Below are 27,797 nucleotides of genomic sequence, written 5' to 3' on the forward strand. Positions count from 1 at the left end.
TGTAGTCACTCCATCGCAGAAGGCTACTAGGTTGGTCAGGCAGGACTTAACCCTTGGTGAAATCATGCTTCCTATCTCAAATCACTTCCCTGTCCTCAATGTGCCTCAGCATAGCTTCTAGGAGGATCTGCCCCACAACCTTCCCAGGCACAAAGGTGAGGTTACATTGCATTACAGTGCCACATGCAACAGCAAAGGACTAGACTGCTGACCCAAAAGGTCTGTTCCAAATAACCATGCATTTTGTTCCTGCTGCTCCAAAATGAAACAAAAAACCAACCAACCTCTCTGCGTCCTAACTTAGCCCAGAGGTGGGCTTCTCTCCTACACATCAAGGAAATCCCACAACTACAGTATCCTCTCCCCATACAAGCAGCTAACACATAAACTTTAACGATGGCCATTATATGCACACAGATAAAATTCAGTTGTAATTTGGATACTGTAACAGTCTATGCATGTTTCATTGTGATCACAACTTTTTTACAGACTATCTAGTTGTCCTGGTATCCAAAATGTTAGAAAGCCTCAACTAATTTAAACATCTATATATTTATATATTCATATATTTTAAAATAAAGTAAAAGCCAGTGACTCTTGGGCCTTTTCAGCCTCTAAAGCAAGCATATACCTAGAACACTTATAAGCAATAATGATAGTCAATAAATTGCGCTTTCAATAAAAAGGTAGAAAGAGAGCTAGCATTTTTACTCCTGTGAAAGTGACCATCCTTCAACATTGACCTGAGGTAATAATGCCTTTACTAAAAAAGCAAACAACAAAATCCCACACAAATAAAGAAAGAAACCTTCATCCTCATCACATGTATTTATGAGAAAAACAAGCTGTGAGTGATTAGGGAGGAAAAAACCCAATGCTTTCTCAGTCATTGTCCAATTAAGTTATGGAGAATATAACTGTTACTCAAGGCAAAATGCAAAAGTATTCTTCCCTTAATCTCTAACAAAAAATATATGATTTGTCAATCCATAAAGCTTACAATATTTTATTGAGGAAAACTTAATTTGAAAAACAATAATTACTTACAAATAGGTTGACTGTATTGCTGTAGTCAGTACTCAAAAAAAACCCCACAAACTGGTAATGTGTAGTACATACCATTATGTGTCAAGATGAATTTGTATCTTGAAGGGAAGAAAAATAAGTAAACTTTTTTCTTGTAATTAGTAGGTCAGTATACTCACATTAAGTGAAAGTAGTACTTTATAAAGATGACATGTCTTCCATTGTAATTGAAACAAATATTTTTGTTTGGTTATGGGATTTTCTTTTGGTTTTTTGGTGTTTGAGTTGTGGTTTTGGGTTTCTTTAGGTTTGTTTGGTTGGGTGGGTTTTTTTTATTTTTGTTCTTTTTTTTGTGTTTGTGGGGATTTTGGGGGTTTTTTTTGGTTTGTTTCTGTTTTTAATAAGTGCCTTAAGGAAAATTTATTTGGATTAACACATAACAATACCCATGGAAAAGCAAATTCTTAGAATAAAAGGAAAAGGCTGGAAATACTAAGACATGCTTCTATTTTAAATATTTAGGGTAAGCCAAGGAATCAATCTTCTACATAGGTAATACCAAACTATTTTACCTATCTGCATCTAATCTGTAAAAGAAAATACTTCCATGTCTAAATTTATACAAGAATGAACATTCACACTGCAACCTTTGAGGTTGCTCTATGGCTGAACTGCATTGTGAAGAATTGTCTTACTTCTTCATGCAACAAAGAGAGACAGATAGCCTCAAATGAACTCTCAGAATTGGGAAAGACCAAAATAATAAAAGTAATGAAAGAATCAGCAAATTGCTATTTTCTGTTGTGGTAGTAACCGGGGGCCACAATTGTGTTCAATGTCATAACGTGGAAAGGGTCCAAGTAACACGAGTGAAAACCTTCTTATCCACAGAGAAAGGCTTGCACATTTCTTCTTGTTCTTCAACCTGAATTCTGTAATAGATCACTCCGTCAACCAGGAACTGCAATGGTGAACACACACACAAAGCAAGGGGTGGGGGAACCACAAAAAAAAAAAACCAAACCCAAAAAAACAACACACCAGAAAAGTTTTGCAGAAGCCGAAAGTATTGTTTTGACTTACCATATAATTTTACAAGAAAAGAAATAAACTCACCTAAAATTCACCCCCTCTTACAGGGAAACAAAATTCAAGTTTCAATTAAAAGAGCAATATGTATTTATGTATATCGTAATTGTAAATATACCTGGCCAAATCCATACAGCTATCTGTCAAGCTCGTTGAAGAATTGAAATATTCTCTGCCAGCAGCCAAAACTAGTTCAATACTTTTTGCATAGTTGACTCGGTACTGTGGCTTCCCTTTTGATGCACTTGGTAGATCCACTGACCAAATACTGCAATGCATCATTTGCCCAGCCAAGTGGATATTGTCTATACTGCTTGAGCATAAAAGACTTTCTGTGAATATCTAAAAGAAAGAACAATAATTCAACAATCTGCAGGAGCAGCTTCAAAGAAGCTTATCTGTGTTCTATGGAACAACCCCTTTGATTAAAACAAGCAGAAAATAGAACTTTTATCAAGAAGAGGATTTCCAAAGGTAGTTGTGGCAGTGGGAGATTGTGGCCTCTGATTCAAATAGCCCCACTGAATGATGGCAAAACCCCACTTGAGGAGCACGCGTAGTTAGCAAAAAACATCAGTGGTGCTATCTGAGGATGTACACTGTACACTAGTTTCCATTAGAACTGAGAAACTTGTAACCAATCCTGTACGTGAATGAAAATGAATATGCAGTACACTATGAAGGTAAAAAAATTAAAGTAAAGCTAAAACTAACTAATAGCTAATTATTTCTACTTCCGGGGGGAACAGGATGGGAGGGGGGGGGGAGGATGCGGCAACGAACAACCAACACCAACTTACTGACTGCCTTTTTTACAGTGTGATTTCGAGGAAATTATTTATACCTGCATTCTGAGGTGTTAATAGGATGTACAAATCTGAAAAGGCAGTTCGGTATTAAGACCTTAAAACCAAGAATATATGTGAAAAAATGCTGTGTCCCTGAAGAAAGTAAAATATTTAGAACTCAGCAAATAAGAGGGTTTTTAAGTTTTAATCAAGACTATCTTCAAAGAATGCATACCAATATGCATACCAGCACCTGCCACAAAACACCTAACAATTACTTTCAGGTCAAAGTTTTGCCCACTTTAAGATGCTCAAAATAATCTCAATTTCTTACAAAAATAAATTTACTTTTTTTTAAAACACAGCCGGTATTGTCCTAATGAAGAGCAATATATGCATTTAATAATTTCAGAAAATATCACAGCTGCAACAATATGGCCTTTATAAAAAGTTTTAAATTTCTTAACAAATTAAATAGAGTCAATGAGTCATAGTCAAGCCCCAGTTGAAGGGACCTCAAAAGGTAATCTGGTCAGAACTTTCATGGGAAAGGGGGCATAAATGAAATTATCTAGCACCCTGCCCAACTGCATCTGGAAACTAAAGCATTTATTCACTAGAAAGAACCTCTCCAAATCATCTTATACTCCGGGAAAGGAACATAGTTAGTGCTTCTTAAAAAGCATCATACAATTGGATCATATTCCATTTCACAATACATTAATCCTCAAGGAACAGTGAAAGATGCAAAGTATGATAGCTGACTCTTTTTTCCTTAAAGATCACATACATACATCTTACCCCTCTCAAAATGTATGGACATTAAGTCCTTCAGGAGGACAGGATTCACTTTGCATGCAAGCAGAATACAGTAAGCATCACGCTAAAAAAAAAATCCCCATAAAACCTCACATATGATTGCAAATCCTTAATGCCTCAATTTATCAATTTTCTAATTATCAAAGCATAATTGGATACAACGGCACTACATTTTAAAGGATTTGCAGCATTCCTACATGAATTTTTCAAAACTCTTTGTTGTGGTGGGGTTTTTTAATCATATAGTATAGAGGTTAAAAAATAATTTAGTATTAATAAAAATATTAAAATAAAAAAAAACAAATGCTATTATTTTCAGAATTCTCTAGTACTGTAATTTTTTTAAATGCACTTAAAAAAAAAATCCAAGTACCATAAGCCACAGCCTATCACAAAAGCATGACCATTAAATACAGTGCAGTTCTCTTTGAGCAACACTAAACTGTAGAACTACAGAAAAATCATGACTTTTTTTTCCATACAGGTTGAATAGCATTGCTTTTTCAGTTCAGGGTTTTTTTTCTAATTTGCTTTCAAAACTTCTCCCAAGAGCTAATCAGATTGTTAGCCATAAGCAATTAAATCTGCCAACTGCAGTAAAACACCTTAAACTTTTAAAAGATGTGACTATTTAAATACCAATTATAGTGGATACGGCACATCCTATAAAAAACTGCAGCCTGTTGAAGTGAAAATGCAGATAAATGACACATGCCACAGCAAATTCTACATTAGTCTAATAAAAGCCCTTTGAAATATTAATCACATACGTTTTGGATTTATGTACATGCAAGTTTGGTAGGTTTTTTCCTTCAATGAAATTAGATTTTTTTACCTCACATTATTTTACCTCAATTACAAGCAGTAGAAAGTCCATAATCCTATAATAACCTTGGATAATGTTATCAAACCAGAACCTCATGTTTAAAAAACATGCTTGCCTAAAGATAACACTTAGCTAAAAGATTGTTTATTTTCATTAGTTTTAAGAGTTTAATACTAAACACATTTGTACATACAATTATAAAGTCTCAGGAAGTTGACTTAATCTAAAGAAAGTTTAAATCTAGAAAAAATTTCCTGTATATTTATTAGAGGAGCTTTCTATGAAATGAATTAACACAGGAAGTTTCTGATTTGAATGAAAATACTGTAAAAAAGCCAGCAGACAACTAAGTAACACAACACATGAAAATGTATTTAGATTTGTGAGCAACAATATGAAATGAGGATTTGTAGCTTACTTGGGACATAAATCAGGAAGAAAAAATAAAACTCACCTCATAGCAAGTATCTGAATGTAAGCATGTATATACTTTCTGCTGCATGTCTAACATATCCTGGAGCAATTCCTTCCAGTGTGTCTCACTGACAGATGGTTGCCTACAAACATTTTTAAAATTAAATATTCTCTTCCTCAACAGACTTAAAGAAAAGATGTAGATGCACTGCAGTTCTATCACCAAAAATATGAATTTTCACAAACAGTATTTAAATCTTTAATTGGACTTTTAACGAGAAGTGATTTAAAGACAGAATGCTTTTAATATTAATTAACATTTAAACAGTGTCCGTGGGATAAAATTGATGATAACAGTGTAGTACCCAAAGTGTTTTTTCTGTGGAATAACACAGAGATTTAAGCAATCTTTATCAAAATCCCTCAAGTAGGTTTTGCTAATTTCCAGCAGTACATCAAAAAGCTGGACGTGCTAACTTCATACTGATCCAAGAACAGCTGGGTAAAAAGTTTTTAACAGCAACAAAGAGAATCATTAAAGTGCTGTTCATTATAAGCAATCTTAAAGAACTAATCAATTGCATGCAAGCACAGAAGAATACAGCTGCAAGTTTATTTTGTTCCTTAAACTGGAATGGTATTCAGATTCTTAACCCTCTGATTCCACACATCTGTTTACTCACAAAGCTTCCTTTACAACCTCATGTGCTCTATCAAAACTTTTCATAGAGTTTTTACTACTAAGGTTTTTTGACATTATCTTGAGCCTTTCCAATTAAAAGACTTTAAGGTACACAGACTAGTCCAGCTAATAGCGATTTTCTCATGTGGCATTAGCTTTTGTTTTGGCAAAGCAAAGGGTCTCCACAAAATAATTTAAAAAATAAATCAACATTTTTCCTACAAAGATAACTTGATCTTTCTAAAGCAATGTTTTTACAAGTCTTAAAGCTTTCAGTACGTCCAAGCGAAATGCTACTCTACCATCACCAATACACTGTTGTGCACATTTACTTTAAATAAGAGAAATACATAACTAAGAGAAAGAAAAAGAAAAAAAACAACAAACCACAGTGAGCTGTATAATAATTCGTCTACAGTTGGAAGACAAATTAAATGTAGTCGTTCTTAAATAGAAAATTTGAAAAATTATACTGGAAATATAAGAAGAATCAATACATACAATCAATAAATTGCCCTATTACAAGAGCTCCTAAGAAAACACATCAAAAACCAGAAACTATTATTTTACAAATCCTACACTTTCAATAAAATTTCATAGGTCTTAAAGAACTTCATTTACAATACGTTAACTTCTACTATTCATGATCTTACAGTATTTTGCAGCCAGTACACCTTTTAGGCAATACATAAACATATTGAGATAGGTTTAAAGCAAGACAGTTCTTTGAATGTGGAGATTGCAGCCAGAACACTAATCATGTTAATCATCAGTTTAAGAAATGAGTTTTATGTGCACCGTGTTTAGTTTGTACACTACAGCTCCCTACTGCAAAACAGGCAGGGACGCTCCCTGACAATAAGTACTGTTACCTTACTGTCCTTTCCCCCTTATCTCCCATTCCCCTTTGAATACTAACTTGCGACCTGTGTGCCTTGTCAGCCTAACCATCAGCTTCCGTGCCTCCTCTGCATTGTCTTTTGTGTCTTTCACAAAGGAAACAGGTTTCTGAAGTTCATGTTTCTCCAACAGCTCTGACACACTGTAAATAAATAGTCAACATTTTTGAATCCTGCACAGTTGTACAACTACCTCTACCTTAGCGGTTTTAAAGCCGTCTCAGACAATGTACTGCAAACGCAAACAGTCTCTATAAAGTCTATAGAAGTATGGATTAGCCAGAGTAACAGTATTTATTAAATAAATTTAAAAAAAAATTTTAAAAAGCTATAGGGTAAATGCATATCACCAACAAGTTTTCCCTTATTCAAAGCATTACAGAGTATCATGACCAAAACAAATCTCCAGGGTAACCTTCCTCTCCTTTATAAAACAAAAACCAACCAACCAACCAAAAAAAACCACAAACAAACACAACCAAAATTACTTGTATTCCAAGGAAAATACCCATGCAGTTTTACAATATTCAAAAAGATAAAACCATTCAAAATTTCATAATTTATGACCACAAAAAAACTTACATATTATCTTGTTGACAGCATTAAAACCAAGGAAAATATTCTTGCTACTTTCTTGTCATAAAAATATTCTTGGCTATGCCTAATGACTTCTGTAAGAATACATTATTTTCACAAAATTAAATACCTAAGGATTTGTTCCAGTTCATCTACTTTATCATGAAGAGTGTTTGTTTTATCTGTCTCAAGCCTGCAAAAAAATATACAATTAACATTATATATATATATATACACACACACTACTTGTAATTTCTTCATGTAATCCCTATTACATAGACGTACAGATAAGCAGTTTGAAACATTCCTTGATGAAAATCAAATATATGTTCACTTGAAAGAATAAAACTGTTGGCTTCCTGCTGGAAGGATAGCTAAAATTGAGGGGTCCCTCGGTCTCCAAAGAACAGAACTTTTCCTTCTTCCTAGGCTTTTCTCAGGCTCTCTCCTTCCTACATGTAAAAGATACTGGGGAGAATAGCTTACATCCCTTCCTCATGCTTTCACTTTCTCAAGAATTACTTATCCTTCATATAGATCTTCCATACTGAGACCTCTCTCATAGGGCCATACTGCTGATTATAGCTAAGTGTGAGACACCACTAACAGTAAGTCATCCAACAAGACAGCACTAACAGCCAGTCTCAACTCACCAGGCTATAAAAGCCTAAGATTCTAATACAGAAGCCTTGGTCTAGGCTGCTACTTTAAATCCTGTTTTGTTGCGTTATCTGGTAGAGTGCATATACAGCACAAGCACACACAGACGCACACACACACGGCAACTCACACCAGGACAGAAAATTCCAGTAACATCATCTCTCCTTTTGTGACTTAACAACTACTTCTGAAGCATTACTTCACAACTGTATTTAACATACCTAAAATATTTACAAATAGCTAGCTGAAAATGTTTACCCATATCCTCTTTGTGGAAGGCATTCCAAAATATCGTAACAGAGCGCGAGCTGGTCATCTCGTTCACAACTATAAATACATTCCAATGCTGTAATCATAAGCTGGTCTTGATCAGAAATAATTTTTGGCTGACACTAACAAGAAAAGAAAGCACATTATTTTTAGTTTTCTGTTTCTAATTCAACAGTCAAGTTTCTTCTGGATATATAAAGATATGTATTCCAAGTAAATGAATTGTCTTTAGTTGTAAGTAGAACATCTCCTGCTAACAACTGAGTGAAGTACCTGTTGAAGTTACAACATGAAACATGATTTGGCTGGTTTCCTACACTGCACATGCTTGAAAGAACAGTAGTACGCCATTATACCCTTCTTGAATTTGAGAGATGGAGAGGGTGCAGGGCAGAGGAAGGCAACTGCTGCAAACATTTGTCACATTTATTTAATATGTACAACAGTAACAATACACATAAAATAGCTGTAGTTTTGCTTCACTGACTATTTTCTGTCTATACACTTAGAATGTTCAGTAGTATGCAAAAATGTGCTTATGTGACCTGGAATAATTATTCAAAATGTAGAAGCAGCATGAAATACTCACAAATTAACTTCAACACTTATTCATTGAACTCTTGGGTCCATCCTAATGGCCCCCATTTTATTCTTTACATTTGTTATGGAAAGACAGGGGCGGGGGCAGCAGGGGAGTGGAATAACTTTAAGTGCACTGCTAGTAACTTTTTCTTCCTCAGGCGAAATCAGATAAAATTGGAAACTCTTCCTTATCCATTTTTTAAAAAGTAAAAATACCAGGGATTTACTTTAAACACATCACCAGAAAATTACTTCAAGAAGAATCTTTACAATAATTTTTGTTCTACTAGGTCAAGATGATATTTACATTAGTTTGACAATCTTATCAAGGACAGTTGATGCATTATAACTTATGCTGCAATATTTTTTAATTAAATGTTTTAGAAAACATAACAAATACTTGGTCCAAAAAGAAGGGAAATATCAGAGAAACAATCAGATTTAGAAGATTAACTAACCCTATTTATGAATTCACCTGTTCAATACAGAAATTTCTTAATAAACCAGTAGAATCATCAAGGCTCTACACTTACAGCAGGTTTTGAATTCTGAAATATCTTCAGAGGTAGCCTCAGGTCTTCCTTTGCCAAGGTTACTAAATATTCTTTTAAAAGTGAATTTGCAAGACCGGGGGACTGATTTTCACAGCGGTGGAGAAAAGGGATCATCCACTGGTAAACATTATTCACATATTTCTCATCAGAGGACTGGAAAGCACAATGAATTAGAAAACAAAAAAGAACAAATTCAGTTTCATTGTCCAAAACAAACAAGAAAACAAAAAAAACCCCAAACCCAAAGTATTTTGATCATTACAACTGCAACAGCATCTTCACCTATCACAAACAACAGCTGAAGCATGACATTCACCACTGCTGCACAGATCACCGCATCATAAAACACTGAAATAATCCATCATCTTTCTGCTGCCCAATGGCTTGGGGAAAGCAAGCAGTACAGAAGTAAAGCCCACTGCATGAGGAAAGCCTAGTTGTCTTCCTCCTACAATTTCATAACGAGTGAAAGCTCAGCTTGCGTTCATGTCAGAGTAGCATTACTTTCAGCATGCAAGAATGCAAGACAGAAAAATGAATGACGAGTGGTTACATAAATCCTAGCAAAAATTTGAAAGTTCTGAGCATTATCTTCTCATACTTAAATATTTATTATTTGACTGAATTTCAGAGCCCTGTTCAATCTCTAGGTGTTTTTCAAACTTTCCAAGAGGTTGAAATGCCATGCGCAGGCTGAACGCAGGGAAGACAAAAACCACATATATGCTGCAGAGGCAAATATTAAGATTTTTTGCTAATATTTAAAGACACCAAAAAATATCCAAGGAAAAAATTCAGTGTTGTTGCATCTGCAGCACCATTGACAGTGACACTAAAGATCCTTTAGAAAGGGTCAATGAAGAAGCAATTCACAGCTTTCAAAAGACTAGATTCATTACTGTTTAGTCCTGTGCCTAGGATAAAGAACAGGTCTTTAAGAAAACTAAGACATTTTAACTTTTGTTAAAAACAGATAAAAAGCCCTCCACTACAACAAAAAAGCAACAACATAAGTGTTGAATTCAAAATGAAGTTTCACCAGAAAAATGTCAGCCACAAACAGTATCTTTACATAGGATCTAGGATAACCTGAATTACTGGAAATCAAGGTATACTTACTGCTTTATTCACAACACTTACATTCCTCATCAACAGTCTCAGCTTTTCAATGTCTTTCATCTCCAGAAGTTCCTTCAAAGTTAAGGTTCGATCACCATCAGTCTCATAAACTATTGTCTCAAGAGTGATCAGATTGTCACAAAGCACCTGCAGACCAGGAATATTCCTCTCCATGCCAAGACGAACAAGAGACAGAGCACAGTCCACCTGAAAAATAATTAAAAACTCTGCTGTACAACTGTTTGCTAAAAATCAACTTCAAGTCTGATCTGTGTCCTGTTTCTGTGTCTATTTTCTTTCCGTTTTTGTTTAATAGGCAATTCTAAGTTCCTAGAAGTTTTTGTAGACTATATTCCTACATGGATTGCTCTTCTCAGCTTTATAAAGTCCAAATATAGTTTTTAATCTTAGTGGATGACATCATTATAGGCTTTTGACCCAGATGCATCTCACTAATGCATGTAAATTAGGAGAATACTATTCCTTCTGGAGACCACGCACACAGATACATCAACTCATCTCACTGCACAGAATATAAAGGAATGCTTTAAACTAAGATAATCAGTTAACTGACTGGAGTTATGAAAACCTCTGCATGCAACATGACTTTTCTAGCTGACCATGAATTAATAATTTTAATTATTGCATTTCACTTCACAGAGAACAGTGACAGTTTTTTCCCTGGTGACCAAAAATGCCTCTATATAGAAGATTCTATTTCAATTTCAGAGAATGCAAGATTGGCTGTAAGTATGCAGTGAGGCAGACATAGGTCTGGAAGAGAAGAACACAATTTCATTTATATGTTAGTAAAATAACTGATCCTTGGAAGTTACTTTTATTTCCATACCTACTGATAGGCTGTTAAGATCACAGCAAACTATGATGAAAGAGACTTGGAGGACTATAAACTTCAAGAATAAAAGAACTCCTCCATCAGAACTAACTCATAGTTCCAGCCAACCTCCTTTCCATGCAGGTAAATTAGCTTGTGAAGCAATAAAATACCAGAGCACATCAGTGGTGAGCTCTCTTCTTACTTGCAATGCTTGTCTTTACCACACAGATCTTCAAACATTTTGAAAAATATGAAGAAAATAAAAGCAAAAATAAGCTGCATGCTAGTCCCACAGACACACAAATAACCTACCAGAAAGCAATGATGACAGTACTACATATTGGCATACGACAGTGACACATGTGACTGTCACTTATCGATACATATGACACTGTATCATACAACAGATAAAACCATGTTTCTCAATACCTTGTGCACCAAATTCCCTCCCTTGGTTACAAACATAAAATGTAATGGTGAATATTTTCCATGGACTACAGAAGTGCTACGATCTGCTGTGGTGAGCCAAGTGAAAGGCTTACTAGCTTCTTGGTCATTCCTACAGATCAATTATTTGGCTAAGTAAACTTTGGGGCAAACATTAAAAAAAGAAAACAACAACAAACCAAGTACTTCAAAAGCCATAACGAAGATTGACACAGCGTATGTCACCAAGCAAAAAGCAGCCCATTAACACACGATTCTGCTGAAGAAGGCTGGTCAGCCTGAGTCAGCCATCACTATTTCCTCACTGCTATTCTCACCTGCATTGCAAATTTTTCAATTTCCTGTGCTCTGCTCAAATACCAATCGGTAACAAGATTAACTGAAAGGTCAGTAGTCCTGTACTTCAGTAACTCATGTTGCATTTCATACAGAAATTCGCCTTCATCTTGTAAAGTTGGTTCAACAATTATCCTTAAAAAAAAAAAAAAAAAAAAAGAGTCAGCATATGTTTAAGTGTAGATTTGTTTGTATTTTTTCACATCAGTCTTTTCCTATATTTTTCTGGTCATTCTGAAAGAAAATGATACAATCGACCTACCACTACACCAATTATTTCATGAGATTCAAATGCCAATCACAGCAAATATTCATTTTTGTCAGCAAAGCGACAAGTAAGAGTTTCAAAACATGATGCAGATCACGAAAGAAAGAATCCTCTCTACTAAAGACAAACCTCTGCTTCCCATCTGTTCCTCACACAGCAAGAGGCAGTTTTGTGATCCTGCTGTGATAACGTTACAGCTGACAAATAAGGGGGCAGGAGAAAATAAATAAGTAATTCAGGAATTCCAGCAGTAACCTCCCTCCCCCGGCTCCCATGCATTTACAAGAGGCATGCATCACACAATCAATCCAAACATAATGCTTTAATATTAAAGAGTATTTGCTCAGTCAGTCTCACTAAGAAAGCTTAAAACACAAGTCAGCGTGTACAAAATTAAGAAGTGAGTCCTACTGGGCATTTCCCACATTTTAAAATTAATAAGTAAATTCCTTATTTGAAACACACATAAATATAGAAAAAACTTTTTGCTATTTCTACATACTTACCTGCATTCTGCTTTTTCACACCAATCTTCTTCACGATGTTTCTGCTCATTCCAAGGAAGAATTTTCAATGTCCCCTGTTTGTAACTGGTATAACAGAAAAAAAGCTTTACACGATTTTTGGGATTGTAGGTTTTTTCTTGGTTTTTTTTTTTTTTTTTTTTTTTACTGTGATGGCATTCAATTAATGGAATACAAAGCACACATGCTCATTATGAATTCACTGAAATACTTGTATCATTCAACTACAGTATCAATTCTTTAAAAGATTTATCACTTTTTAATGCAGCTTTACAAGTGTGATTTTACCTGTATATTACCTGTACAAACACATATTCTACCTGTATCATTAAAGATCCACTAAAAAAATTAATTTTCTTACTGGCCATACCTTAAAAAAAAAATTAAAAAAGGAAAATCTCCACTATATGCTTTAAGAACATTTACAACTTCACAGTAAGTAATCTGAATTCATATGCTGTCATGGAAGAATGAAATAAGTAAAAACTTGTGATCTTCACAGCATAAAAAAATACAATTCTTCACATTTTAGCACAAATCCTTGTACTGAAACGAAACAAGATATGCCCTGCTGTACTAATCTTCTCAATTAAGTTTAATGTGGTTTTCTGACTACAAACTTCGACAGTGAAACACTCTCTAAATATTGATGTTGAAGGGGGTGGGGGGGGAAATCCATTTAAGATACAGATTAGAACACTATGGGCTACTAATACAATGATTAGTTATGACTCGCTGCTGTAGCCTAGTTGTTTAAGCAGCATAAAACCCAAGAAAACCATGTCAAGCTATACAAACTAAGGAGGAAAAGTCATATAGGTTATGGCATTTGTAGAAATAAGAAACAAACCACGTACAAAGTAAAGACATTAAAGTTCCAGGATACCGTAGCAATAAGCTATTTTAAGTCTCATTCATTTTCTCCTAACCCTGATAATAAACACCAATAGTACATGGACAATTCCTATTTATAAGTTAGCAACTGACATGATCTCCACATCTCTTGAAGGGCAGCACTGTAACTCAACAGCTTAATAAGAAACAAAACTCCAACAAACAAATCAATTGCACAATGTAGTAAGAGTCAAAACAACAAACTAAGAATTAGTTACTACATTTCATTTAGCAACAGCCATTAAACACATTTAACAAAAACAGACATATCCATGATAACTGCCCCACACTGTACACATACACGTTTCTGCCTGGAGGTCACCCACCCTTTCTTTCCCCCTTAAATGCACTAACAAATACCCTGTGTTTTATCACATTAATTCCTACTCTCCAAAATGAAACACACAGTAGAAATCCAGCAATAAATTGGCAGAGACAGATTTGCAGGCTATAAGACTCAAAAGAAAGGAGGGGAGAAGATGGAAGACTGCTAAATCCTGAGTTTCAGCTATAGTAACATCTGTGTTCAATTCCAATTCAGTTGGACAGAATGTTCCACAATTATCTTTATAATTAGGCACCACGTATTAACATCACTGAAAATAATTAATAAATAAACTACAAATTAAAATTTATGATATAAGCCACCAGAAATAAAGTTACTTCCAGATTCTGGAAAGATTCATCATCAGCCCATGTATTCTGGGGATGGGGGGAGGGGGGCTATTCTGTAAGTCTTAAATAACATAATTTATCAATTAATTTTAAATATTATTATTTAAAACTGGGCTAAATAACTAAGTAAATAAGGTCACATTTCACATGTCAAACATAAGAATGTTGTTATTGAAGACCTAGTCTGCAGTGAAAAAGTCCTCTCTATCAGTTGAAATGTCAAATAACAGAAAAGGCAAAGTGTGATTAACACTCCCTTCCAAAATATAAAATCAAGACAGCAAAACCAGGTCTTTACATAATCAATAACACTCTCCTTTCCTATGTTCTATTACACATAAAAGAAAACTGGACAAAATTGTGTTGCCCAATACAATTTCTTTTCATAGCAAAATTACTCTGTTCACTTCCCAGTAGGCTTAATAAGGTATTTCAAGAGGGGATTGGCTGGTTGGTTACTTTATTTGGGGAAGGTCTTTTTGTTTTATTTTCTTAATCTTAACACACCTTCTTACTGGGGTGGAGCAGACACTCAAGACCTTTTACACAGCAAGGACAGTCAAGGGTTTCGTTTAGAAGCTGTTTCAAATAACATCTACAAAATTGTAGCAGAAGAGTAACATTAAGACAGGAGATTTTCAGGTAACAACTCCAATTTCCTGTTACAGATAGCTTTTTCCCCCAAATGTTAGCTACACATACTAATGCCTTAACTAGTGTTCTGCTTCCAAGAACTGTAACATTTAAGATTTTGTTATTTTACAGTTTAGAGGGGTTTTTTAAAAGAATTATTTAATATACAGTATTAAAATAAAAAGAAAAAATCTCTACTACAGTATAGGCCTGTAAGACTTCACTACATCAAATAATTTCAACAACCTTTTATTCATAAACATTGGGGTAAAAAGAGATTCAGTCACTGGCAAGGACCAGTTGACAGTGGAAGCTCTCAGAGGAGCCTAAGGGCTTGAGCAGTTTCAGAAGCTGAAGAATCACAAAGGCACGGTGAGAGGAGCACTCACACCACATCTTGCCCTGCCCTTGGTCTCCTTCCCATAGCTCCACTAAGAACAGCATGAATAACCTGGGTAACCTGTAAAACAAAAGTTAACCCCTCTCTGTCAGTCTCTCTCATGCATCTCATAAGACAACACATTGGTTGAGTCACATCCATGGAGGTATGTTAAAGATGTGTAGATGTGGACCTTAGCGACATGGTTTAGTGGTGGACTTGGCATTGCTACATTAACAGTTGGACTCCATGATCTTAAGGGTCTTTTCCAACCTAAATGATTCTATTAAAGAGAACACAGACTGTGCCCCTACCCCTCTTCCAAACATTGGCTTTTGCATGAGTCTCTGAAACACCTAACTGACGGAGAAGCAATAGGGGAGAGACACGTGACAAGTTAATAATTATATCAAGATCCATTACAAAATCGCAGCAAGTACCATTTATTGTATTTACTCTGAAAGCAAATTCCTGTTCCAAGTAGTCAGTTACAGACTGTTCACAGCTCTGTAAAGTAAGAGCATCCCATTTGAATAAGTCTTCTCATATAATCTCAGAGCCTGAGGAGAAACTTTTGGGAAAGCTGCTTTGGTTTAGATGCTCCTTCACTGGTTGTTTTTGTTGTTATTGAGAGAAAGAAGTCATGCAAAAGAGTAAGGAAAGAGGTACAGATATTTAATGGATATTTACCCTTCAAAATTTTCCTCTTTTGGCTAACAAAGTATTAAAACAGAAAATCACTAGAAATAAGCCAAGACAGCTGAAGTTCACAGCACAAATTTAAAGCCACCCATGCATGAATATAGGATCTGAATGACAAGGCACCAAAACATTCCAGAACTCACACACACTCTCCTAATGCTAGTATCGCTCAGTATGAGACCTGAAGGGGAAAACAAACAAAACAACAACACCACCAAAAGGAAAAAAAAATGTCTACTGATATAAATCTGTACTGTACTGCCAAATACTACATTGAATATGTTCTTAATTAAGCTGCCACATCCTACATACTTGCCATAAACGTGGCAAAGTTACATTGTGGAATTACAGCTCCAGCTCAGAAATTGTTTCTGAACACGTTCAGTAGCACAAAAGGCTCATAATTAAGGTTGGCAAAACTTGCGAATTTTCTTAACTGACCTGAAAATCAGGATGAATGTTTCTTCCCTCCAGTTATTCTTAACATCATTAACTCAATTTCCTGACTCTGATAAACAATTATTAGAGACTGAACAATTTATCTTCTATGCAAGCAAGAATTATCCATCCACCCTAAAATCAAAAGTTATGTAGTTATTGTGTTATTAACTCTTCTTTTTGCAAACTGATGCAGTCACCTATCTGGCCCTTCTCCCCAGCTCATTTCAGAAAATAATATGTGTTTCCTTCTCCCCATCTAAAAGCAGGTATTCTCTTCCCTATTCCTGTAACAGAAAAAACACCTGAGTTTGTCTTTAAACTTAACTGCTTTAATATTTTTTTAAATACATTTTTAAATAGAATCCTTTCCATTTAAACATGTCATGGATTAAGAACAAACTCCATTCAAAATAACTTCTCCAAAACCACACTATGGCTTATACCCTTGACTAAAATTCAAAGTGTATTGCTTAAAAAAATGCTTGCTGAGAAAGATTTCACTCAATTTGAGTTCCCAGGCCTTGCTCTGTTTGACTTTGCTTCCCACTTGCCCCTCACCTCCAAAATCTATCAAGTAAGGAAGCAATGCCCAACTGCCTCCCCCTGCCTATGTTACTCAGCGAGGCACGGCAGAAAAAAAGTTGGAAAGTTGAGAAAAAATGTGAATGACCAAAGGCAAGAATTGTGTGAACATCCCTTCTGTGAAATCCAGAGCAGACTGAAGAATTCTAGAAGGAAGAAAACAACAAATATGCTAAGATTGATACCAAAGTTGTTCATTTTTTCATTCCACTCAAATAGGAAATGACATTTCACTGTTTTTACTTCCTACAACACTGTAAGCACTGATGAGACTAGCAGGACCTCATTTAAAATAAACAACAGCAGATAAGCGTTTTACACCATATGCAGCTAAGCTGTTAACTTGTCATTAACATGTTGATGCATGATATAAAACACTGTGTATTTGGGTTCAAAAATAGAAAGAATTCTTGGAATAAATGTCATGAAAGTCTACTATGTCTAGAAAATACCTAGTTCAGGAATATTTGTACCACGCATTATAGACATTTGTGAAACTTCAGGTAAACACTGCGATGTGCCTGTCTGTACCTGTTTCTTCCCTTAGCAACTGCTGCTGGCCATTTGCCTTACGGCCAAATCTACCAAGGCCAATCTCATGTTTCAGCACAGGATTTTGCTGGAATGAAACCTACAGTTGTCCCAACACATCAATTCAAGAAGTACTATAAGCATACTTCACAAGTTTTTCATAAAAGCTTATTAACAGACCAGCACAAAATACTGAAGAGAAGACTTTACAGTTCATGGGAAAGAACTGTCATGCAGTGCAATCTTGACTGGAGAATGTCTACTCCATCTTTTTTCCCCTTCTCACAGCAGAAAAGGTCAGAGTTAAATACTTTAACTCAGGTGTATGGATAAGCAAAAAAAAAAATCTTTTAAAAGTATTTTCTGCTCTAGTTTGGTTTGATTTGACATTTTAAAAGTATTGAGGTTCACCACAGGAAAAAGTTGAGAGGAATTTTAGATTTTAAGCTCTCACCAAGAGTCAAGCAGCACTCAGTAACAACCTTCTCTAAATGCTTAAAGAAAACAACACAATTAAAAGATAACTGCAAAAATCTTTCTTCCTAGTAGAAGTCAGCAATTATGGAAAGCCAGTCTTAACAGATACATTTCTTGCTACATTCACACAAAAAAAAGGAGAAACCATACCACTCAGAGCTGACTGCTAACTTCATTCACATTCTCAACAATGCTAAAAAAATTATTTACTGCCTTCTGCCCCCTAAGTGACTGCATCCAAGTGTCCTTAGTTTCTCTCCTCATTCTGAAGAGTTTAGAAAAACTCTTTGTATTTGAATTCAAATGCAAGGGCTGGAATAAACCGGTCTCGATATCAGCAAAGGAAGGATGGGAGATCCCTGTACCCAAGTCCTTTATAAAGGCAAAGAAATTATTAAAATGTTGTATTGATCTTAAAGTGCATAAAATAGCTTTTATCTTAACTGGTACATGCTTTAGCACAGGTGGGGGGGGGTCATCAAATTTCTGTTATCAGTAACTCCAGTGACTTGTGCAGAAATAGGAGAACAACAAAACTTTGGAGGACTATTAAAATGGAAGCAAGTCAGTCGAGAAAAAAATTCAGGCATCAAAGCACCATTGCAGTCTGCAAACTCAAAAACATAAATGCAGATGCGACTGAGAAGATATACAGACATGAAGACATATTTAAAAGAGGTAGGGCTTCCATTTCTCTACCATGCTTTTGTTCACAACACACATGCAGCAAATCCAGCTGAACTGGGGCACATCAGAACTACCATGTATGCCCTACACAATACGTAAGCCTAACTGGGCTGAAAGTAGTGAATTTAGCATGCACAGGTAGCTTGCCATATGTGCAATGTATACTTTATGCGACTGCATCCAGAATTCATTAGTCCCTCTGCTTGTGCTATGCAACTTTGCTGCTTTGTTCTCGAAACTGAAATTCCACAGAGGTCAGAGACATGTGCAGGTTAAGTCTGCATTACTATGCAGTGGTTGCCCACCCTAAATTCCAGATACGGGGATAGATCACTGTGGCACTAAGGCAGATCGTTTCTTCTAATTGGAAAAGGCGGCCATCAGCTGTGCCGCACTGTAAGTCTACACTTTTTTTTCCCCGAGCCACTGCTTTTCCCCCACCCTTTGCCCTTACCTTTTCTTTTCCACAGTAGAATAAATATGATTGGAGCCCAGTAAATTGACAGATTACAGAGGTATTCAGCTCTGTTCCTTCAAAGGAGCTGACTTTTCCAGTATTGCTCTTTTCACTATTGTTTACATTGGCTTGGCAATTCTTCCCATTCTTTTCTTTGACAAAAGAGGTCCATTTCTTTGGTAGTTTCTGTATCCTACCAACTGCATTAATTCAAACCTGCAAATTATTTTTCTCTCCAAGGAGAGGCGTTCAAAACAGGAAGGTCTAATTCAGTTTTAAGGTCAGAGTCCAATTCTATTACCAACAGCAACTGTGCAGGTTTTCTTCCTTCAAGCATTTCATACAGCAGGCCTGTCTCTCCAAGACTCATCTGGTTGAGGATTAGAATTTTATTTTTTTAAAATCTTTTCCCTTGTTAACTTGTGCACATCAAATCCGGGCTCCAAGCAAAATGCAATTCTCCAACACATTTATGAAACAATGTATTTTTGCTAAAAGACATGCACATTTTTTAGAGTAGGTTTGGGTTTTTCTCTAAAAATATTTTGGGAGTTGATGAATCTTTACTTTTTTTTTAAATCACGTCTTACTGTCTGAAAAATAATATTATAAACACTAATTCTGCATTTGAAAGCTCGTGTTACATATTGGAATAGTTCTGAACATAACATTTAAGTTAAGACAATTAGTATTGATCTGTTAGAGGCTAGAAAGCTATATACGAAATATATTGTAGGATAAAAATAAGGTAGTGTTCCATCAAATGGTTTTCACTCAAAATGTTTTTGAAGAATGTGCTTGACTCCAATTTTATTACATTTTTTTAAATTATCTCAAATTTATGTTTTGCGATAAGAGGGATATAAAATCCTGAACCATCAAATATTCTTTTCCTACTGCTGACTCTTGTCCACTTAACAGAATTTATGATTTCCCTATTTTACTGTAGGTACATTGTAAGTTATTTTAGACTTCACATTCAGATTAGCACTTTCATAATCCCACTACAAATAGATACGGAGGTATTAAAAGTAGGCTATATTTAATATATATAGTTGTATAAATGCAGGATATGTAAGGGAAGTTTTTAAAAATCTTTTTTAATTTAGTCCAGAAACTCTTTTGTCCACAGTCTGTATCTTCTCAGACAGCAACTAGGAAACCAAAGCCAGTTTCTGTTGCTTTGGAATTCTTATGGCTCTGAAACAGTTTTATTACATCACAATTACTGTATTTCATCCTCAGTTACAGAATAAGAAATGCACCCCGGATATGTACTCTTGCAAAGCTATGACATGTACTGCATTTTTTGTATTGCATGAAAACATGCTTTTCTACCATTATAGTAGTTTAGCAATGAATTAGTAAATGCAACTATATAACTGATTACATATAATTTTTATGTTTCCAATTATCCAATATACTACACAATACAGTAGTGGTAGGCAGAAAGAGAAGCTCTTAATTTTCTAGGAATATCCACAGGTCACATGACAAATTCATCAAGACAGAAGTACAGCTGGTGCCTAAACCAGTGTGACAAAAACACCACACACTTTGAGAAAACTGTTACACAGAAAAGGCATCCTGCTTGTGAGTACCACAGCTAATCACTCTTCACAACTGCTGTGCACGTAATGACAGGTCTTTTGAAGCAACTCTGCCACCAGAGGAAAAAAGTTACGTCTGATCTTACATAAACAAATCAAGCTATGTTTTAATGATGTAGTAAACCTTTAACAGAATTTGGGGAAAGAGGAACATTTTTCCCCTAAAAAAACCCTAGACTGAATAATCTAAACATCAGAAAAATCAACCAACACTACATAACTGCCATTTAGAAGCTTGCTGTGGATTTTTTCTTGATGATACAATTAAAGTTGTGAGGCAGCAAGAGCTTTCACAAAATCAAAATGGGCTATTTCAAAGACACAGTTAAACTCTGAGTAAGATCAAAGCTGTCTGCCAACACATACTGAAAATACTCCTTCACAACTGTTCATTTATAAAGGATAATGATGTTCATAGAAGAAAATTTGTTCTAAACCCTGTAAAAAGGTGACAAACAAATACAATGGGAGCGATACACTTTCATGAGAAGACGGGACAGCAAGCCAAGGTACAGTTCAGGACTATGCAGGCAAGACACACATGGTAGATGAAGACAGGACAAGTCAGCATGAACAACTCAAAAAGATAAAGAAAATCCCTTTCATGCTCTGTGGATAAACAGTACAGGCAGAGTTTAGCTCATATGCTATAAAAAGTTATGTGAAGGCTGCTACTGGCCTGCCTGAAACCTCCATGTTGAACACACACAGAGCTCTCAGCCTTCAAGTGCTCCGGTCCCCAATCACTTTGGTGGCCCTCTGGCGACGTGGCTCCAGTATACCAACGTCCTTCCTGAACTGAGGTCCAGTATTCTAGCTGCAGCTGAATGAGTGCGGTAGTCCAATTGCTCTGTCTCCTGGCTATGCTTCTGTTCATGCAGCACAACATGCTGCTGCCCTTCCCTGTTGGCTGATGTCCTGCTTCTGCCCTCCAGGACATCCAGGTCCTTTTCAGCAGAATACTTCCCAGTCAGTCAGTCTCCATCCTTTATTGTTGCAAGAGTTTCTTCAGTTGCAGGAACAGGACTTTGCATTTATCCTTGAACTCCCCAAGGCTTTTGCTGGCCCATGCATCCAGCCTGTCTAGGTCCCTCTGAATGACAGCTCAACTCCAGCATTGCAGCTCCTGTGAAAGTTCCCTCCTTCCTTGGTTACAGCTCATGCTCTCCCTGGCTCCCTTACAGCTTCAAATTCTCAACAGAAAAGAAGTGAATGTAAAACTACGCCCTTCTTACTTATTTCACTGTAGCACTACACACATTAACTCAAAACAAAAAAAAATAAAACAACCAACCCCTGACCACGGGATTAATTCTTTTAACATGATCTACAAAAGCAGTTCAGCTTCAGAAGAGAAAACTAATATGAAAAAGTGAGTACCATATATTAGACAGTTCTGCAGACATTCAGTCATCAAACCAATTCACATACATATATACTAAGAAGAGATGAACTCTAAGAGCTTTAGTGCAACTGCAGTGCCACAGGCAATAACTAAAAACCTAGTTCAGGAGAAGATATCATTATGGAAAGGCAAAGTTAACTGCTTATGAACCTCTTAGTTTAATTGTGTAGTATTTACCTATTCATAGGTGAGAGCCAATTATGTGGAAATTTTCAGGTTTTACAAACTTCACTAAGTTTTTAGAAGATACTTCTACTCCCACCCTAGTTCATTAGGCAAATGGAGTTCATCCACAACTCTCCAGTGAAAATTCACTTTAAGCTACAACTGAAAATCAGTATTTGAGAAAGTTAGGGAGTGAAAAAGTAGAAACATATAAGAAGTTGCTATTGTAAGAGGAAAGACTTTTACTACTAGAGTAATGTGCAATATAGCAGACTTATGGCTGTTGAGGGAACCATACATATGAATTTCCCAACTTCTGTGAGTTTAAAATGTGAGCGGTAATGTTGCAATATAGCAGTTAAATGTAGTAAAAAGGATAAGAAAATTAAAAGGGAAAAAAAAAAAAAAAGCAGTAGTTATATTTATAATGGTGGTTCAGCGTTATTTTCCTCTGAGATCACCTTTAAAAAAACCTCAGGGCACCAGTCTTACCTATAGACTATGAATGCTAGCTGTAGCTATTGAAATAGAGATAAGAAAGAGCTGTCATCTCCTAATACCTACACTTTTACCACCTTCACTCTAGTTGTACAGACTTCATCTGTTAAGACATCTGATGGACATTTGAGAAGTAGCATGAATCCCAATGACTAAGACAGCAGAGACTTAGAAGCCATCATTATAAAAGTAGCCAAGAAGTAGTATGAAAAGAAAACATTACAATTGCAATTCTGCAGAAACAGATTACTGACAGTCCATCACAATACCAATTTGAAGCTGACAGGCATGTAGAGCCACCAATGCGTCTTAGTATTTCTTCTCAATTCCAGGAGCAGTTGAGCTTATATAACCTGCAGTCCTTTCCAAGAGTCTTATGTATACATAAATCGTCTGCTCAGATATTACATAACTCCTCCTGAACAGTTCTGAGAGCAACCCCTAAAGATGCTAAGCTACAAAACCTGTGCCAAAAATGAGCAATGAAAGGCTATCTACAACTTCAGACTTTCTGTAAGCTGATATGGGGGGAAAAATACGTATTTCCAAACAACTTGGCCCAGAACATGGCGGGCGGAGGGGAGGGAGAAATTCTTCTACCTTTTTTTCCCCTCATTTATTATGCCAACTCTTCCTTGATGGGTAAGACCTTAAAACTTTTGTGACACTGGCCTCTAAATGCCATCCTAATGTAAATTACATGTGCCAGTAACAAGAAAACAACTGCTTTATGCCTATGGAATGCAGTAGCAAAATAAGCCTTTCTTTCACTAGGTACTTACAATTTACTAGCTGCAGCTGAAGTCAAGGCTCCAAATGAAAGGAAATAGTATTTATAATGCAACTTTTACAAAACCTCTTTATTATAGGGGAATGAAATTCTTCAGACATAGCACTTCTGTGCGCATTCACATTGGTAGTGCTGCACAACAAGCAACTGTGTCTCAATGTTTTTGCCTTGGCAATAGCTAGAGGTGGCTATTTGTCCCACCTCGCCTGTTCCGTGCACAAACAAGGCAGCACCTGCTATACAACCTCAAGTTCTTCTTCAGCCAGATTCCCCTGCAGATGGGGGAAACTATGAAAGCACAGAGCAGTGTGGTGAATTTCCATAAAGACAGGTGTCACCTCAGAGAGCTCCAGCTGGGAACCAACCCTGTCAGTGTTTAAAGTGCTCCATATACACAGACACAAGATGGTCAGTTCCCAACAGTATTCATCGTACACATACACAGGGCCATATAAGAAAACCTAGAAGATGCACTACTGGGTTTTTTTTCCCTCCACCAAAATCTTTTCTGCCTCCAGAGCTGCACACTGCTCAGCAAGATGTCTGCCCTGCAGAAGGCTGAGCAGCGAAAGCATCAGCAAGGCACAAACAAGGTGTTCTTTAAGCATGGCTACCAGGGCAGGCTGCACTCAACGTGGGCATTATCATGCAGTTGGTCCACGTTAGTGGTCTCATCACATGCACCACAGCAACCAATTACCCTATTGGAATATCTTCATACAGAGAATTACGGCCTTGAATTTTCAGAAAAACAATGATCTAAAAGAAATCACAAGAGAGATTGCTCTTTTTTTGCAGCTGAAAATAGGAAATCCTCCTGATATCCACACAGTATTTCATAACTGCAACAGTGTGACATTTAAGGAGGAATACGAGACTAAGTCATTTCCTCAGAACCCTTTACAAGATTTTTCTAGAGTCAGAGTTCATGAGGATAGACTGGATCATTCTCACCCCTTATCCCAAGACCACTGTAATGACAAGCTGCATAAACTGAACAGTCACGTGTAGTGTTGCCAACATTTTTTTTAACCAATTGGGATTTGTATTTTTGTAATGTCTTCCTTTTGTTCAGAAGTTTATCAATTACAGTTAGCACTCGCACTTTTTTTAATATTATGTGGGAATGAACCAGTTTCATAAGTTGTATCATAACCTTGGTCCATCAGTTAATGTAATGCAAATTATGTCTACATACTGTGTTCTATAGAGAAGTAAACTAGATAGCACACATTTAAACTGGATGTCACAAAAACTATGTATCTACAGAATGCCAGTAACTCTATTCATACTAATAACCCACTTTTAAAAAAAAAAATGCTAGCACTAAAAGGCCCAATAAACTCACTTTAAAAAGACCAAGACCTTCAATTCTCTTTGATTCACATAAAACAACTGCCAGAAACTGAAGCTGTTTGGACTGGGGGAAAGGCTCATGCAATTAAAAAAAATAAAAATTAAAATCATTAAGAAAATGTACAAAGTAAGAACTTAAGTCTATTAAGTATTAAGTCTCATTAATACTTTCATCAAAACATATTTAATCATTACATTAGTAAAATAGTTTTAGGGAGTGTATTTAGCAATACTGTGTGAATAATCCCTGTAACAGGGAACCAGTTTTAGAAAAAGGTTAGATCAGTATTCAGTATGCAGGATTTGCGTATATAGGATTTGCTCTCACCCCCTTCAGAAAGAAAGTGACCATGTTTATGAACATCAACAAAATTATAACCACATTTAAGATGACCCTTCTTCCCACCCTCTCACATTATAGATCTTCTCAAAACAAAAGAGAAAGTTGTGAATAAGTTTTACTAATTTTCTAAACACTGCAATAATTTCTTTCATGGTCCTAACTGTTACCTTAAATAAAATGTTCAAACAAGAGTTTTCACATCCTAACTAAATAACTACATGTGTTCCTAATACTACCCACACAATAAAAAGGGCACTGGTAAGTACTGGATATTGTAAAACAAAGACTAATTTCTGCTCAGAAAGAACAAAGGTGGTAAGCATTATAAGCTAGAAAAAAATGTCGGGGGAATAACCTGATGAATGAAAAACCCCTCTGCTACATGGAGAATTATCTATATGGGACTGTTAAAACTTTCAAGTGAAAAACTTAACTATAATGCTGGAAGACTACAAAAAAATTATCTATTATCTATTCCAAAAACTATCCCTCTGCAGTAAGGCTTCAAAGTCCTATTGTAAAATAGTGCCCAGTTCTTCATGGGCACTGAACAATATGCTTCAAAACTAATTTCATATTCAAAGTGTTTAAAATAAATATTCTAGAAGGAAAAAAAATATTTTAATTAATACACAGAACATAAGTATGATGTTCAAGGAAGACTCTTCCAAAAATTTATATGAAATTGACAGTAAGCTAAAATCTTATGCTGAAATGAATGAATAGGAAAGTCTCGATTTAAAGCTTTTCATAATTCTACCTTAGCAAGCTGCATAAGAATCAGTAACAAGGAGATTAATGATTCTGAAGTTACTGACTGTTTAAGTATTAAATTACATACCAAAACAAATCCAGGAAAACGTAATTGCTTCCAGGGAGCTAAACACTTGTATTATTAATTTCCTAACATTGGCTGTTATTACAAATCAATCACAGATTTGTACTTAGACCTCTGAAAATCCAGGCCATTGTAGGTCAGAAGAGGCCATGCTTCCTCTTTAGCATAATGGAGACAAGAACATTTAAAGTCCTTACTTTTCTGATATTAACCCAAAAGAGACCAAAAAGCTTCCAAGAATGGCATAAAGTAAAGCAGAAAATGAAGACTAGTCAAGTACACAAAGACAAAGCTGCTCTCTTGATTCCATGTAATAACCAACAGCCGGTTGCCATATATAAAAACTAATTATGTATTAACCTAAAAGTCTCCTTTTTTTGTAGTTAATATCCATTGAGGCATCCTTACCAAGCTTCAGGCAACAAGAAAGCATATTCATGTGGTGAAGTAGTCTCTGGAAAATTGGACAGAATTGCCTGTCTGTGTGGAAGTAAAGCTGATCCATGGAAAGTGAACAGAATTTCCAGGGCTCTGACATTGCTTTCCTAAAGAATAAAACATGTTGAAGAACTAGCTTAAGACTGGTTTAAACTGAAAATGAGCAAAAAAATGTAAACTTACGTCATGCAAAAAACATTTAATTTTAAAATTTTCTGTAGCAATAAAGAAAATTATTAGCTCAGGCTCATCACATTTATTACTTACTATCAGAAAAATACCTCCCACTGACATTTAACCAAGTTCAAAGCGGGGGGGGGGGGGGGGGGGGGGGGGGGGGGGGCGGGGAATACACTTAAATGCAAACAGCAATACCAAAACATAATTACGTTCTAACAAAATAAATATTAATACCCGAGCATAAGTTCTTGCTGAAAGTACAATATTCTGACTTCTGAACTTCTTGAAGAATTCGCTATCATAGTGCTGTTCAGCTGCATGTGGCCCTCCAAGGATTTCCTTTAAAAAAAAACCACACACAAAAAACATGCAACTTTAAAAAAAAAATGGGTTTTATGCAAGATTTACAAAAGCATCAAAAAAACTTACACATTACTTCATCTTAGGATGAGTAAGTATGAGATATATGTGGAAAGGCATGCTGGTTTTTATTTGTTTCAGTATGAAAAAAACAGATGCATTTTTGATTGACAAGCTAAGACAATTCTCCACTTTACCTTAATAGGAGTTTAGACAACATTAGTTACAAAGAGATGTGGTAAAAATCATTATATGACTAGTGCCAACTTCAAAATTAAAATTAACAAAATAAGCAAAATACAGTCTGACATTGCAAAAACTTTCACTTTGGTAAGGTCACGGAAGAAGAAGATTTATCACAGAATCCAAACAGAACTTACTGATTAGACTGACAGAGATAAATAATAGCGATCCTGCAACAACTCCATATGGCATTTTGCATAACTTAATTCCCTGCAGACACAGCATGTTCAAAGCAGGCTTCGGCCCAGCTATACCTCTCAACCCTAGAAGCTGGCCATTTGCAACAGTAAAGCAAAAGAATCTCAGTAAGCTTGAACAGAAAACAGCTTACTTCTGCCAAGTGAGATTGTTGCATTTCAAGACAAATATAAACATAAATACTACAATATATGATAG

The 27,797-nt window shown here is 35.8% G+C and overlaps 1 protein-coding gene across 1 annotated transcript in view; it reads right to left on the reverse strand.

The window, feature by feature from the left end:
* Window positions 1–27,797, reverse strand: part of NBAS (NBAS subunit of NRZ tethering complex) — a 183,642-nt gene that overhangs the window by 121,967 nt on the left and 33,878 nt on the right. The window contains exons 20-30 of the mRNA XM_040597509.1: window positions 27,033–27,137; window positions 26,589–26,725; window positions 12,700–12,783; window positions 11,907–12,060; window positions 10,326–10,511; window positions 9,165–9,338; window positions 8,038–8,171; window positions 7,250–7,312; window positions 6,564–6,686; window positions 5,003–5,105; window positions 2,234–2,457 (exon numbers count right to left, since the gene is read on the reverse strand). Coding sequence (XP_040453443.1) covers window positions 2,234–2,457; window positions 5,003–5,105; window positions 6,564–6,686; window positions 7,250–7,312; window positions 8,038–8,171; window positions 9,165–9,338; window positions 10,326–10,511; window positions 11,907–12,060; window positions 12,700–12,783; window positions 26,589–26,725; window positions 27,033–27,137 — 1,487 coding nt within the window. The remainder of the gene's footprint in view (window positions 1–2,233; window positions 2,458–5,002; window positions 5,106–6,563; window positions 6,687–7,249; window positions 7,313–8,037; window positions 8,172–9,164; window positions 9,339–10,325; window positions 10,512–11,906; window positions 12,061–12,699; window positions 12,784–26,588; window positions 26,726–27,032; window positions 27,138–27,797) is intronic.

Source organism: Falco naumanni, chromosome 6 (genome assembly GCF_017639655.2).
Source record: "Falco naumanni isolate bFalNau1 chromosome 6, bFalNau1.pat, whole genome shotgun sequence".
Taxonomy (NCBI): domain Eukaryota; kingdom Metazoa; phylum Chordata; class Aves; order Falconiformes; family Falconidae; genus Falco; species Falco naumanni.